This window comes from Poecilia latipinna, unplaced genomic scaffold (assembly GCF_001443285.1).
Source record: "Poecilia latipinna isolate Pla-1442-1.1 unplaced genomic scaffold, P_latipinna-1.0 Scaffold2455, whole genome shotgun sequence".
Classification (NCBI taxonomy): domain Eukaryota; kingdom Metazoa; phylum Chordata; class Actinopteri; order Cyprinodontiformes; family Poeciliidae; genus Poecilia; species Poecilia latipinna.
Genome location: NW_015115071.1, coordinates 29,549 through 40,466, shown reverse-complemented (window position 1 = coordinate 40,466; position 10,918 = coordinate 29,549). Strand labels below are relative to the sequence as shown.

Here is a 10,918-nt window from a genome sequence, read left to right as displayed (position 1 = left end):
GTCCCTGACACTGGGCTTTTGTTTTAGCACAAAAACTATTTGAATATTCAAACTTTCAAAAAAAAAAAAAAAAACCTATGCTGATTATTTGCGTCATGGAATCCAAAACAAGTGTAATGTCAGGTTTCATTACAAATTTTTGAAGTGTTTTTGTTTTCTTTCTTTTCCAGTTTAGATCAGAAACATATGGCCTGCTGTGTTCTGCAAGATCAGAATATTTTTTTGTCATTTATTTATAGTTCAGTTTTGTTTTTTGTTTTTTTTTAAACTGCTTCATTGTCATTTGGCCCAACTTAATTTGTTTCAGCTTAATATTTCAGTTATCTTGATTTAATGCTGTAAAACATTTTTGGAGGAAACACAGAATTTTAAAAATATGGTCAATTCTGATTGTTTTATCAAATTATTCTGGGATAAAAAAACTGAAGTATTTTGTTGATTCTTTTAGGTTTCGCCACACCAAAAAGAAGGAAAAGTTGTGTCAGATAAAAATGTTGCACATTAATTTTTTTTTTCACTGCTTTGTGGACATGAATGCTACTAAACAAGATCAATAAAATTACCACAAAGCATAGCTGCAGATTGTAGGGCATTTTAAAACTTAAAAATAGCATGATTGAACCTCTTTCTGAGAATATTTTCTTCAGTGACATAAAGAACATTTTATTTATGTTAATGTCATACAACATGTCTCACCACTGAAGACATTTTGATATCACTTTGCAGTTGTGTTTTTTTTTGTTTGTTTGTTTTATCATCAAATTCCTGTTTTTTAACCAGTCCAGTTCCAGCCATAAAACAAACTCATCTAAACCCAAAGGTGTCACAAAGTAACACTCAGCCTCAGTTTACATCCTGCTTGCTTACATTGTGGAATTACATCGGGTTAAAAAGATTTGGTAAGAAATAACCAATTTCTCGTTTTTCAGTCCAACATGGAAAAATGAGTTTCAAGCAAATCAGCAGTTTTAGGTTAACATTTGAATAAATGGTGTCTAAATTCAATATGCCTGATATTGAGAAGTTTTATTAGAACACAATAAAATCAAAAATATGTATCCCCTCATTGTCTACCGTACACAAAATATTCAAAGTAAATTTTGCGAAACTAAACACCCTGTGATGAACTTGATACGGCAACACTCTTTGACCAATAATGAACACAAAGAACTGAGTATGGCAAAACAGGTCTGAACATAAATAAGCAAAAAAAAAGATCTAAACACAAAAGAAAACCAAAACCCAACAAGCCTGAAAGGACTGTGTTATTACCACTAGATGTCTTACAATACTAAATAATTAGTAGTATTAGTTTTTAAAGTTTTATCATTTCAAAAAAGCTCAGATATTATAACGACACAAAAAAGCCACACATGATATGTGGAATAAATGTGAAGGAGAAGTGCACACTCATATCACTTGTGTCTGGTAATGGATTGAACACCAATGAAAATATGACAAGTGGTAAAACAATGTATTTAAAGAATTTACGGGTTAAAGAACCCTTCCCTCCACAGTTATTATCTTTTTATCTTACAATAAACTGAAGATTAAATAGGACCAACAAACACTTGTAGATTTAAGTATATTATTGCCAAAAAGGAGTAATGGCCAATTTGTGAAAAAGAAAATTAGAAAACCAAAGATAAGCAGCAGGTTTTCTAAATTCTCTACAATCTTTATAGCAGACAGAATTGATTATACAAAAAAGCACAAACAACACTTTCAGTAAAACTGCTGAGCTTGTTAAAAGAGCTGGTTGCACAGAACCAAGGTCCCGTGTTCTGAATAAGATTGTTTTAAAGTTAAATTTAAAAAAAGCACATGAACTGTATTAGTGTTGTTCATGTTGCATCATTGTCATATTTTACTTTTGATTCCACACGTGGAGGAAAACATGCAGCAGATGTTGCTTTCATGAAACACATCACATGACTTACTAACCTCTCTGGAGAAGCAGAGTTTGCAGAATCAGGACCTTTAAAAATGCATTTGAAGAAAGGACTCAAAATTCATAAATCAAGTGAGACGACATGATGTATTGAAACCTGAAAGAATCCATCTTTAATTATGCAATTCAGTTTCTCACGGAAAAACAACATTAGCATTAGTTTGAAATCTTCATGCTGAAAGAGATATATATTTTAATTAGAAATATACCCTAGAGAACTAAAACCACCATACTTTCTTTACGCACAATTTGGAAGTGTGTGTGCTTCTCTTCATCTCAGATTCTTTCTCCATTGAGTGAAGCGCTTACTGATAAGCCTGGATATGGAGCTTTTTTAGCTTTACAAAGCTGCTAAGTGCAAATTACTTTTGATATGACTGTACTATGCATAAACAGGCAATAACAGAATACACACCATGACTGAGTGAAAACAGGAACTGGGTGGTGGCAAATTTGTATCAATAGTTTACATGTGGTTTTAACAGAGCAAAAAAAAAATGTAATAATTAAGACACATAGCAGACAAAATTAAACTGCATATGATCAAATGTTTTGAACCACTGATATGGTCTTCCCGTCTCCATGGCTCCTGACATGTCACAGTCGTCCATCGGTTCACCTTTGGCCCAGTTCTTATAGCTGACCACCTCATCACTGACCCAGAACCAAAAATCCAGAGTGCAGGTGTAACGCAGACCCATCCAGACTAGAGGACTTGTGGCCTTCCTGACTTTCTCCTGGACCCATATTTGGTCATCCATGTTGATGATGGTGACCAGGTCATGGTAGTGATCTCTGCAGTGGTATAAGGCGTCCTCCCAGGTTTTATTTTTGTTGATCAGGATCAGTTTATCTGGGAGAGAAACAGATAATACATCAAACCTAAATCTCTGATCCAGCTGTTGTGACGATAAGTTCTTCAAAGCCTGGAAATGCTTCTTTGGTCTGGGCTTTGAAAAACAGCAACGCCCAGAACTGACACATTCATGTTAATGCAAAGTGAACAATAGCATGTCAATGACTGCCAAATTCACGCTTTCATTGACTGAATTGTTTACAACATAATCTGTAATATTCCAGTTCGTATTTCAAGCAAGTAGATTGTTGTTTTATAGTCACAGATGTTGAAGGAAAAACTCACCATCATAACAGATGAAAGGTTTTGTAACATCACAGCTCTCATTCTTCCATCTGCCTTCACCACTGAATTCAACCAGGGCGCATTGACCGCTGTTGAATTTCTCATCATTAAACTGTAGATTCCAGTGTCTGAAAGAGAAACTGCTTCCATCTGACCACCTCCAGGTGTCTCTGATCAGGCCCATAAACACATATTGTAGTCCGTTTTGCAGGTTGCCTGTCGAGTTCAATACATTCCTCAGTTGTTCATCAGTCACCTGGTCCAGTCCACTGACCAGGTCTGTGTGCTCCTTTCTGCAGTAACTCTGAGCTTCCAGCCAGGTCTTATTTTGTTTTATCAGATAGAATTTATCTGAAGTTTTTCTTTCTGTGGAGAGACAGTCAATGAGAGCAGGATGTGTTAAAAGTCGGGGACAGTTTCAGATCCCCAAGAAAAAAACCTCAAACTCTAAGTTTTATGAAAGTGGCCAGTTTGTCCTTCATCAGCCTTACCCTGTATGACAGCATTACTAAAGCAATAGCTCAGGATAACTTAAGCTTTGTCAAACCAAGTTTTAAAAGTTGACAGGGTGTCTTCTTCACAAACTAAAACTGGGAGCTGTTTCCACAGGAGAGGAGCCTGAGAACTAAAGGATCTGCTTCCTATTTTACTTATAGGAACCAGCAGTAAACCTGCAGTCTGAACTTAAAAGTGTCCACTAGGAACAAACTGCATTTAACAATCAGAACTCTGATGAATGAAGAAGCTTGATTTTTAATTAGATTTTATTCTGGATTTAACAGGGAGTCAATGAGGACGGCTAAAATTAGAGACATAAACCTTTTTGATATTTATCAGAAATCTTGCTCCACCTGCATCTCTGCTTCCTGGTCTGACCCCTCAGACCTCAGGATTTTGGAGACCTGATAAATTCAGCTAAATAAATAAATAAATAAATAATACAAAACCAGAGCAGCTGTTCTGTATTAAGTGGGATTAATGACATTTCTCAGGACCAGATTAGGTTTCCTCCAAAATGTTTACCTATAATCAATTTGTTTCCTGGACACCACCTACACAGCCAGTGGTGGAATGACAGCATGGTGCTCATCATGACGCCACAGGTCAGATCAGAGAAAATGACAGAATCTGGTGATGTTTTAATAAACTTACACACTGAAGCAGCTCTGATTGTAGTTACTGTTGTTTACTGTAAGCAAGGTGTCATTACCACCAGCATTAATGTGAGTTTTACTGATGTTCTTAGCTAGTTTTAAAAAAGATTTGATGGCTCTAGGCAAACATTTCATTATGGTCTCTGGTTTCTAACTGTGGGCTTAAAAGTGGGAACATTTTCATCATTGTATTTCTTTTTTCATGTTTATTTTAAAAGGGCAAAAACAAGACCAATTAATGACACAAAACAATCTTACCATTATAGCAGAGAAAGTACTTCTGTCTGTTGCAAGAGATGTCGCCCCACTTTAGACTTTCTGAAATAAAGCCACAGTTTTCAATATATATATCATTTGGCTCATCATGGTTCCATTCTGTTTTATTCACATTGAACTCCACTCCAGGCTGAGACCAGTGCCATGTTCTCTGTGCGTTTGTTTGATCATACAGACCAATCCAAGCTTCTGTCATTGTTCCTGGTGATTTGCTGATGAGTCTCTTCATGTCCTTCATGTTAGTCACTGTGACCAGGTCAGTGTGTTTCTCTCTGCAGTACTGCTGAGCTTCAGTCCAGTTCTTTTCCTCATTAATGTAGTGAAACTGATAGAGCTGACAGTCCATGAAATAAAAATAGCCTGTTAATAAGAGAAAAGAAATTAAGTAAATGATTTGTATTTATTTATTTATGTGTAATCTGAAAACTTTGCTGGTTCACTGAAGCTGGTTTACAATTGATCAAAACTGTAAACTATAACTATAATGTTTATTCAGAAGCACTCACCCAACAGAATGAGAAGAAAAAAATTCAGCTTGATATCTGCTTGGTCAAAGGTCAACAGTTTGTTTTCAAAGAGTCATGTCTGTTGGGAAATAAGTAGATTATTTAGACACATTCTGTCTGTAATAGTAAGAACAATTCAACTAGGTTTACCACTAATCCAGATTATTTTCTAGACAATTACATGTTTTCTGGCCAGGTTTTGTAAACGTTGCTGTTTTTGAGTATTCATCCATTCAACTATTTTATCTTGAGTCTTAACCCTTTAAAATATACATATCCAGTTGCATCCTTTCAGCAAGATGTATTAATCGGCTCATTGTTTTCGCATTTCCACAAGTTTCTAAATGTAATGAGCCACAGCTGCTCCTCAAACACACATCCAAGAATTATTTCAAGAGGTGAAAGACCAATAGCAGCAGAAAAGGAGGATTTGTGAGAGTACACTATCCAGGACAGACGAGGAAGTCCAGCTGGTTTGTCTGGATGAGATCATTAGTCTGAGAGCAGCATCCAGATCTGGGTTTATTAAAATGTTGTTTTGTAGATGGAAATGGAGATTTTAGAATACAGCTGCACACTTGTAGTAGTGAGATTCATTCCTAACAATCAGAAAGCATACATGTGACAAAAATATTAACCATCGACAGTTTTGATAGTCTTTTGGTTAAAGTTGAGCCAAATTCTCAGTGGTTATGGAAAGACGCTCTGTTCTCCTGGTTAATTTTTCACATGAGTTTTTAGTGGCTTTGTTTCTGAATGAACAAGATGTAATGGCTAATATCTCACAAACGAGATCACATTCGTGGAAAAACTACACAGAAACCTTACATTGAAGCAGAAAGACTTCAAGATGCTGCATGAACTGACGAGTAAGCACATTGTTGTGAGGGAACCCAAAAGTATCGCGTGGCACTACGCAAGGTAGTGCAAAAGAAAACACATTGTCCATTGCTCAAAGGGAGCTGTATATATGACAGTAGGTTTTTCTTCTTTCTTACTTTCCTCAAGAAACTTTACACAAATCAAGGTAAATGTCTAACATTTGAGCCAGTTAGTTTCAGAGAGGACTTTATTTTTATTATTATGTTACAGTATAGAGATAACATACAAAAAAAAAAAAACATTGAAATGGTTATAAAAAGAGATTTCACCGCAAATGAAAAAAAAATGACACATTTAACAATAGAACAGGAACACGATCAAATGATGAGTAGAGAAGAGACTTACATCTGGTTACATCTGTTTGGATGAATGGTTCGGCTGAAGACGGGTCTGAGAGAAATGTTGACGTCGCCTCAGAACAGACGGCTTTTGTCGGCAAAGAGACAATTTGAATAAACGCGTCACTCAAGCCTGTTGCTTGGTTACATAAATAATACAACTCTGGGACAGATAACCATCTGCTAGGGAGAGTAGCTTCAGTCAGTGGTGTTTAGATTACTTTGTTATAGTCAGGAATGTCAATAATTTAGTCAAAAAAAGGTAGAATATTTGCAAAAACATGAAAGACAAACCAGAAACGCTAATAAGAAGCTCTGTCTCGATTCACTCTGGTTCTCTATGAAAATCCAAGGTTTCTATTTGTGTCATCATTTTCCATAGATGTACTCATTTGCCTGTTGCAGCACAAAAAACAAATCAATGAAATATTTTTCCTGTAAATCTTTTAACTCCCTTCTTCCAAGAAACTCAGACAAGTGACTGCAGACCAATCACTGGCTCTGTCAGATGATTTGCCCCACTAAGTCACCGAGTGTCGAGTAAAGTGGAGAAATAATAAAATAAGTTTAAGTTCTGCAGCACATGACGGGGAGGCTGAATGTAACCAGATGTTTACAGACACCAAATAGAACATAAAACTGTTTGATACCAATACAATGGTAAAAAGTAAAAAACTCAACTAAAGCATGTCAGAGAAGAGCAGAATAAACCTTTTAGTTTAAATCTTAGAGCAAATAAAATTATGCTCCTCTCCGCCGTTTCTCTGGAACCACATGTGTCGTCCTCCTGTCTCCATGGCTCCAGACATGTTACAGTTGTCCGTCCGTCCTGACGTCTGGGTTGCCTGGGTTCTGTAAGCAATCGCCTCACGACAAACCCAGGACCAGAATTTCAGTTTGCAGTGGAAGCGCAGACCCAACCAGACGAAATAAGTCGATGCGTTCTTGACTTTCTCCTGGATCCACCTCTGATCATCCATGCTGGTGATGGTGACCAGGTCATGGTGGTGATCTCTGCAGTAGGTTAAGGCGTCCAACCAGTTCATCTTTTCACTGATCAGGATCACTTTATCTGTCATTGAAACAGAAAACAGAAAACCCAAAGGATTGTTCAAATTGTCAACCAAACCTCATGAATTCAACCAGTTTATTTTCTAATCACACTTGATGCCTCTCCCACAAGCTAATATAGAAACTGAAGACATAGTTTGTACAATCAATAATAGATTGGCAAAACATTCCCTGGTTGGATTTGTTTTAACCAGAAGCATTCAAATGACAAAGTAAAACATTTGTTGTAAATGACAAGAAAGCATGAATCTATCGGGTCTTGTATCCGGAACATTTTTGGGCAGCAAATTGACTGTTTGATTGTTTGAATTTGTGGAGAATCTAGAAGACTATTTTATTTTAAAAGCACATGAACATATCAAAATAATCCAAATCAGATATTTTTCGGTCTGTGCAGAGATATTACGTAAACTTAAACTAACCATCATAACAGATGAAGGGTTTTTTCTCATCACAGTTCTCATTCCTCCATCTGCCTCCATCATTAAACACAGTCACAGTGCATTGACCACTGTTGATTTGCTCATCATCAAACCCTTTATTCCAGTGTCTGAAAGAAAAACTGCTTCCATCTGACCACCTCCAGGTGTCTCTGATCAGGCCCATGAACATATATTGGTGATTTTCTTTAGACTCTAACATCATCTTCAGTTCTTCATCCTGTAGCTGCTTCGTTCCACTGATCAGGTCTGTGTGTTTCTCTCTGCAGTAACTCTGAGCTTCTAACCAGGTCTTTGCTTCTTCAATTAGATTGAATTTCTTTGAAGTGTTGTTGTCTGTGGAATTAAAGTCAGAAGACAGAGGTCTAAAAAAATCTTTCTCAGAATCGTTGGAATTCAAGAAAGATGAGAAGAACATTAGCAGCAACAACAGAAGAGGATAACTTAAGACTATCAATTAGAAAAATACATTTTTATCACATTTTACAGCTCTCTGAAAAGTTGTATCTGAATAAAACTTTGTTGAATTAAAAATAAATGTACAGGTCATTACCGTCATAGCAAATAAATTGTGTTTGTCTGTTACATGATACGTCTCCCCACTGGAGATGTTTCCATATGATCCCACAGTTCTCAGTTCCTGCATCATTTGGTTCCCCATGTTTCCAGTTTGCCTCCCTTTCATCAAACTCCACTCCAGGCAGAGACCAATACCAAGTTCTGGTACCATGTGTTTGGTCATACAGACCAATCCAAGCTTCCTTCATACTTCCTGGTGAGTTCCTGATGAGTCTCTTCATGTCCTTCATGTTAGTCACTGTGACCAGGTCAGTGTGTTTCTCTCTGCAGTACTGCTGAGCTTCAGTCCAGGTCTTATTCTCTTTAATGTAGAGAAACTCATAGAGCTGACAGTCCATGAAGCAACACTGAGCTGAACACAAAAAATACAATCACAAGAGTTTCAACATACAGAAGTCTGTCAGCTTCATTTGATTCACTTCAGAATACTCGTGTTACCATGCTTACATCTTAAGTGTAAATGCTTAAGACTAAAACATCAGCTGTAGTAATCATAAAGAGATACTTACTTGTCAGAATAAACAGAAATAGATTCCACTGCATGGTTGCTGGGTCGAGTGGAGGTGACCTTTTTCACATTTAAACTCTTGTTAAATGTTTTCAGCCACTGTAAAAAAAAAAAAAATTAAAAAAAGGCAAACAACAGACTAGACAGATACATATTTCCCTCAAGGATTATCAGAATATCTGGTATTTACAGCTTTTTTTTTCTTTTTTTCCAGCCACTTTGGTTGCATTTCTCTGATCAGAAGTTCAATTCTCATAACTGTTAGTTCAACCTCTACAACACTTACTGTGCTATTTCCAGACTACTGCAGCTTAATGTAGACGCATACAAGTTATTAACACAACTTTAAATAACAAGCAGACGAAACACTTACGGTTCTGTCCTCTCGATGAGAACAGCCTTGTCCTGAAATTCAGCTGAAGGCAGAATTATGGAAATGTTCAGCCTCACCCATGACTGATTATTTTGTTTGCTTAGAGACCTTATTTCAATAAACCAAAAAGGAAAGCACCATGCATGTGAGCTGTTTCTTTGCACACTTAAAAGGGAACAATAAGACGAGGTGGCAGAGGAACTGACCTGAATGAAGATTTGACTCTTAATGTGAAGCTTTCGAGGGTTAACAGATCCTGGTGGTTGGATTTGATGACAAAGTTAACCAAAAATGTGGCATGCTGTTCTTTTCTGATTTTCAACATTACAATAAAAAAAAAATAAATAAAAAACACTTAAATAAGACAAAATAATTGTCACTTCAACTTGGGACCCCTATCATTTAACGTTTTTGTATTTTAACTTTTATAATCAGTATAAAGTTTCAGCATCAAAAACTTACCAAGAACTGACCAAATAAAAATTTAGTAAATATGAATTCAACTAAGTTGAGAAACAATGTATGGAAATTACAATCATTATAAATTAAATTAAACCTGGAGGATATATATATATTATAATATTTTAATCTTAGAAAAAAAAACAACAACAAGCATAACATGAAGAGAAGAGAGGATGCAAACAGCAACACATTTAGCTGACAATATTTGTGTATTTTTTTGCATTTTGTACTGATTATATCTGATCATTTCCCTACGGCAACTTGACTCTAGAAACAGACTCAACACTTTTACTAAACAAACAGACCCATAGAGGTACATTAGTTGTTAATGTCTTGGTCGTAATGCAACTTTTTGCAATGATGCATCTCCATAAAAGATGCTGTGAGGATCAGCAGGAGCGTTTTTAATGCTAAAATACACACGCAAAGGTTCGAGATGGAACCACCTGACAAACACATTAAGCCCGGAAAGTTTCTTAGCGTCGATTTGGCACGTTACACATGTCACGAGATTTTGAGACTTTCAGTGTACCGATAGAATGGTGTTGTGATCTAGATTATCTGATTGTCCAAAGGACAATGTTGCCTATCACCTGTGGCTTGTACATATGCGATGTTTAACATCTTACATTTTTCTCAAAGTCCAATTTATTTGAAAGTCTGGGATTGCATTTATCTTTGTGTAAATGTAATAAAGCTGTAAATTGCAGCTGCATTGGGATTATTGCTGTACGTTTCCTAAAATTCCCAAAATGCAGTGGGCTATTCTGGAACTTTCTAAGAACAATCAGCAAATGATCCTGACGTGTGTTTTTTTTTTTCCAATATGTGCTGAGAGGAGACAATCACCTTTAAAACTTTGCTATACTATATGTATAAAATCAGTAAAAGTAATAGTTAAGTTGCTGTAGAGAATTATGATGGTACATTTTGTTGGAGGAAATTCGTGCTTAGGGAGTTTACTTTCATAAAAATGTTTGTTACTGCTGCACATGTAGGCACATGTGAAATAAAACTGGCCTAGTGATCAAATCCAGGCTTACATAGTAAATCGACTGGACTGAAAAGACATTTTGTTGGGCTTCTGTACAAAGACAATAAAGACAAATGACAATAATAAAAAAAAATAATAGTAATTTATTATTGTCCTTTAGACATTTGATGCTGCAGTACAGAACCAAGGAGACACACACCTGCGTTAACATTTCATTATTTACATTATTTTCCTCCCTTGTGT

General features: G+C 36.2%; 2 protein-coding genes across 2 annotated transcripts in view; both read right to left on the bottom strand.

The window, feature by feature from the left end:
• Positions 1 to 2,041: 2,041 nt before the first annotated feature.
• Positions 2,042 to 4,872, bottom strand: LOC106937867 (C-type mannose receptor 2-like). The gene is made up of 3 exons (XM_015019595.1): positions 4,505 to 4,872; positions 3,093 to 3,458; positions 2,042 to 2,804 (listed from the first exon to the last, which is right to left on the bottom strand). Exons 1-3 carry the CDS (start codon positions 4,866 to 4,868, stop codon positions 2,458 to 2,460), a joined length of 1,077 nt encoding a protein of 358 aa, XP_014875081.1. The 5' UTR covers positions 4,869 to 4,872; the 3' UTR covers positions 2,042 to 2,457.
• A 2,095-nt stretch (positions 4,873 to 6,967) lies between these two features.
• Positions 6,968 to 10,918, bottom strand: part of LOC106937872 (C-type mannose receptor 2-like) — a 21,682-nt gene continuing 17,731 nt past the window's right edge. The window contains exon 5 of the mRNA XM_015019597.1: positions 6,968 to 7,320. Within this exon, the coding sequence (XP_014875083.1) occupies positions 6,968 to 7,320 (353 nt within the window). The remainder of the gene's footprint in view (positions 7,321 to 10,918) is intronic.

Excerpts from the sequence above, each read along its gene's own strand:
- LOC106937867 (XM_015019595.1), bottom strand. The coding sequence starts at position 4,868 with ATGGACTGTCAGCTCTATCAGTTTCACTACATTAATGAGGAAAAGAAC. Across the intron at positions 3,459-4,504 it reads GTACTTTCTCTGCTATAATG|AAAGAAAAACTTCAGATAAA; the intron begins GTAAGATTGTTT and ends GTCTCTCCACAG. Across the intron at positions 2,805-3,092 it reads ACCTTTCATCTGTTATGATG|ATAAACTGATCCTGATCAAC; the intron begins GTGAGTTTTTCC and ends TTTCTCTCCCAG.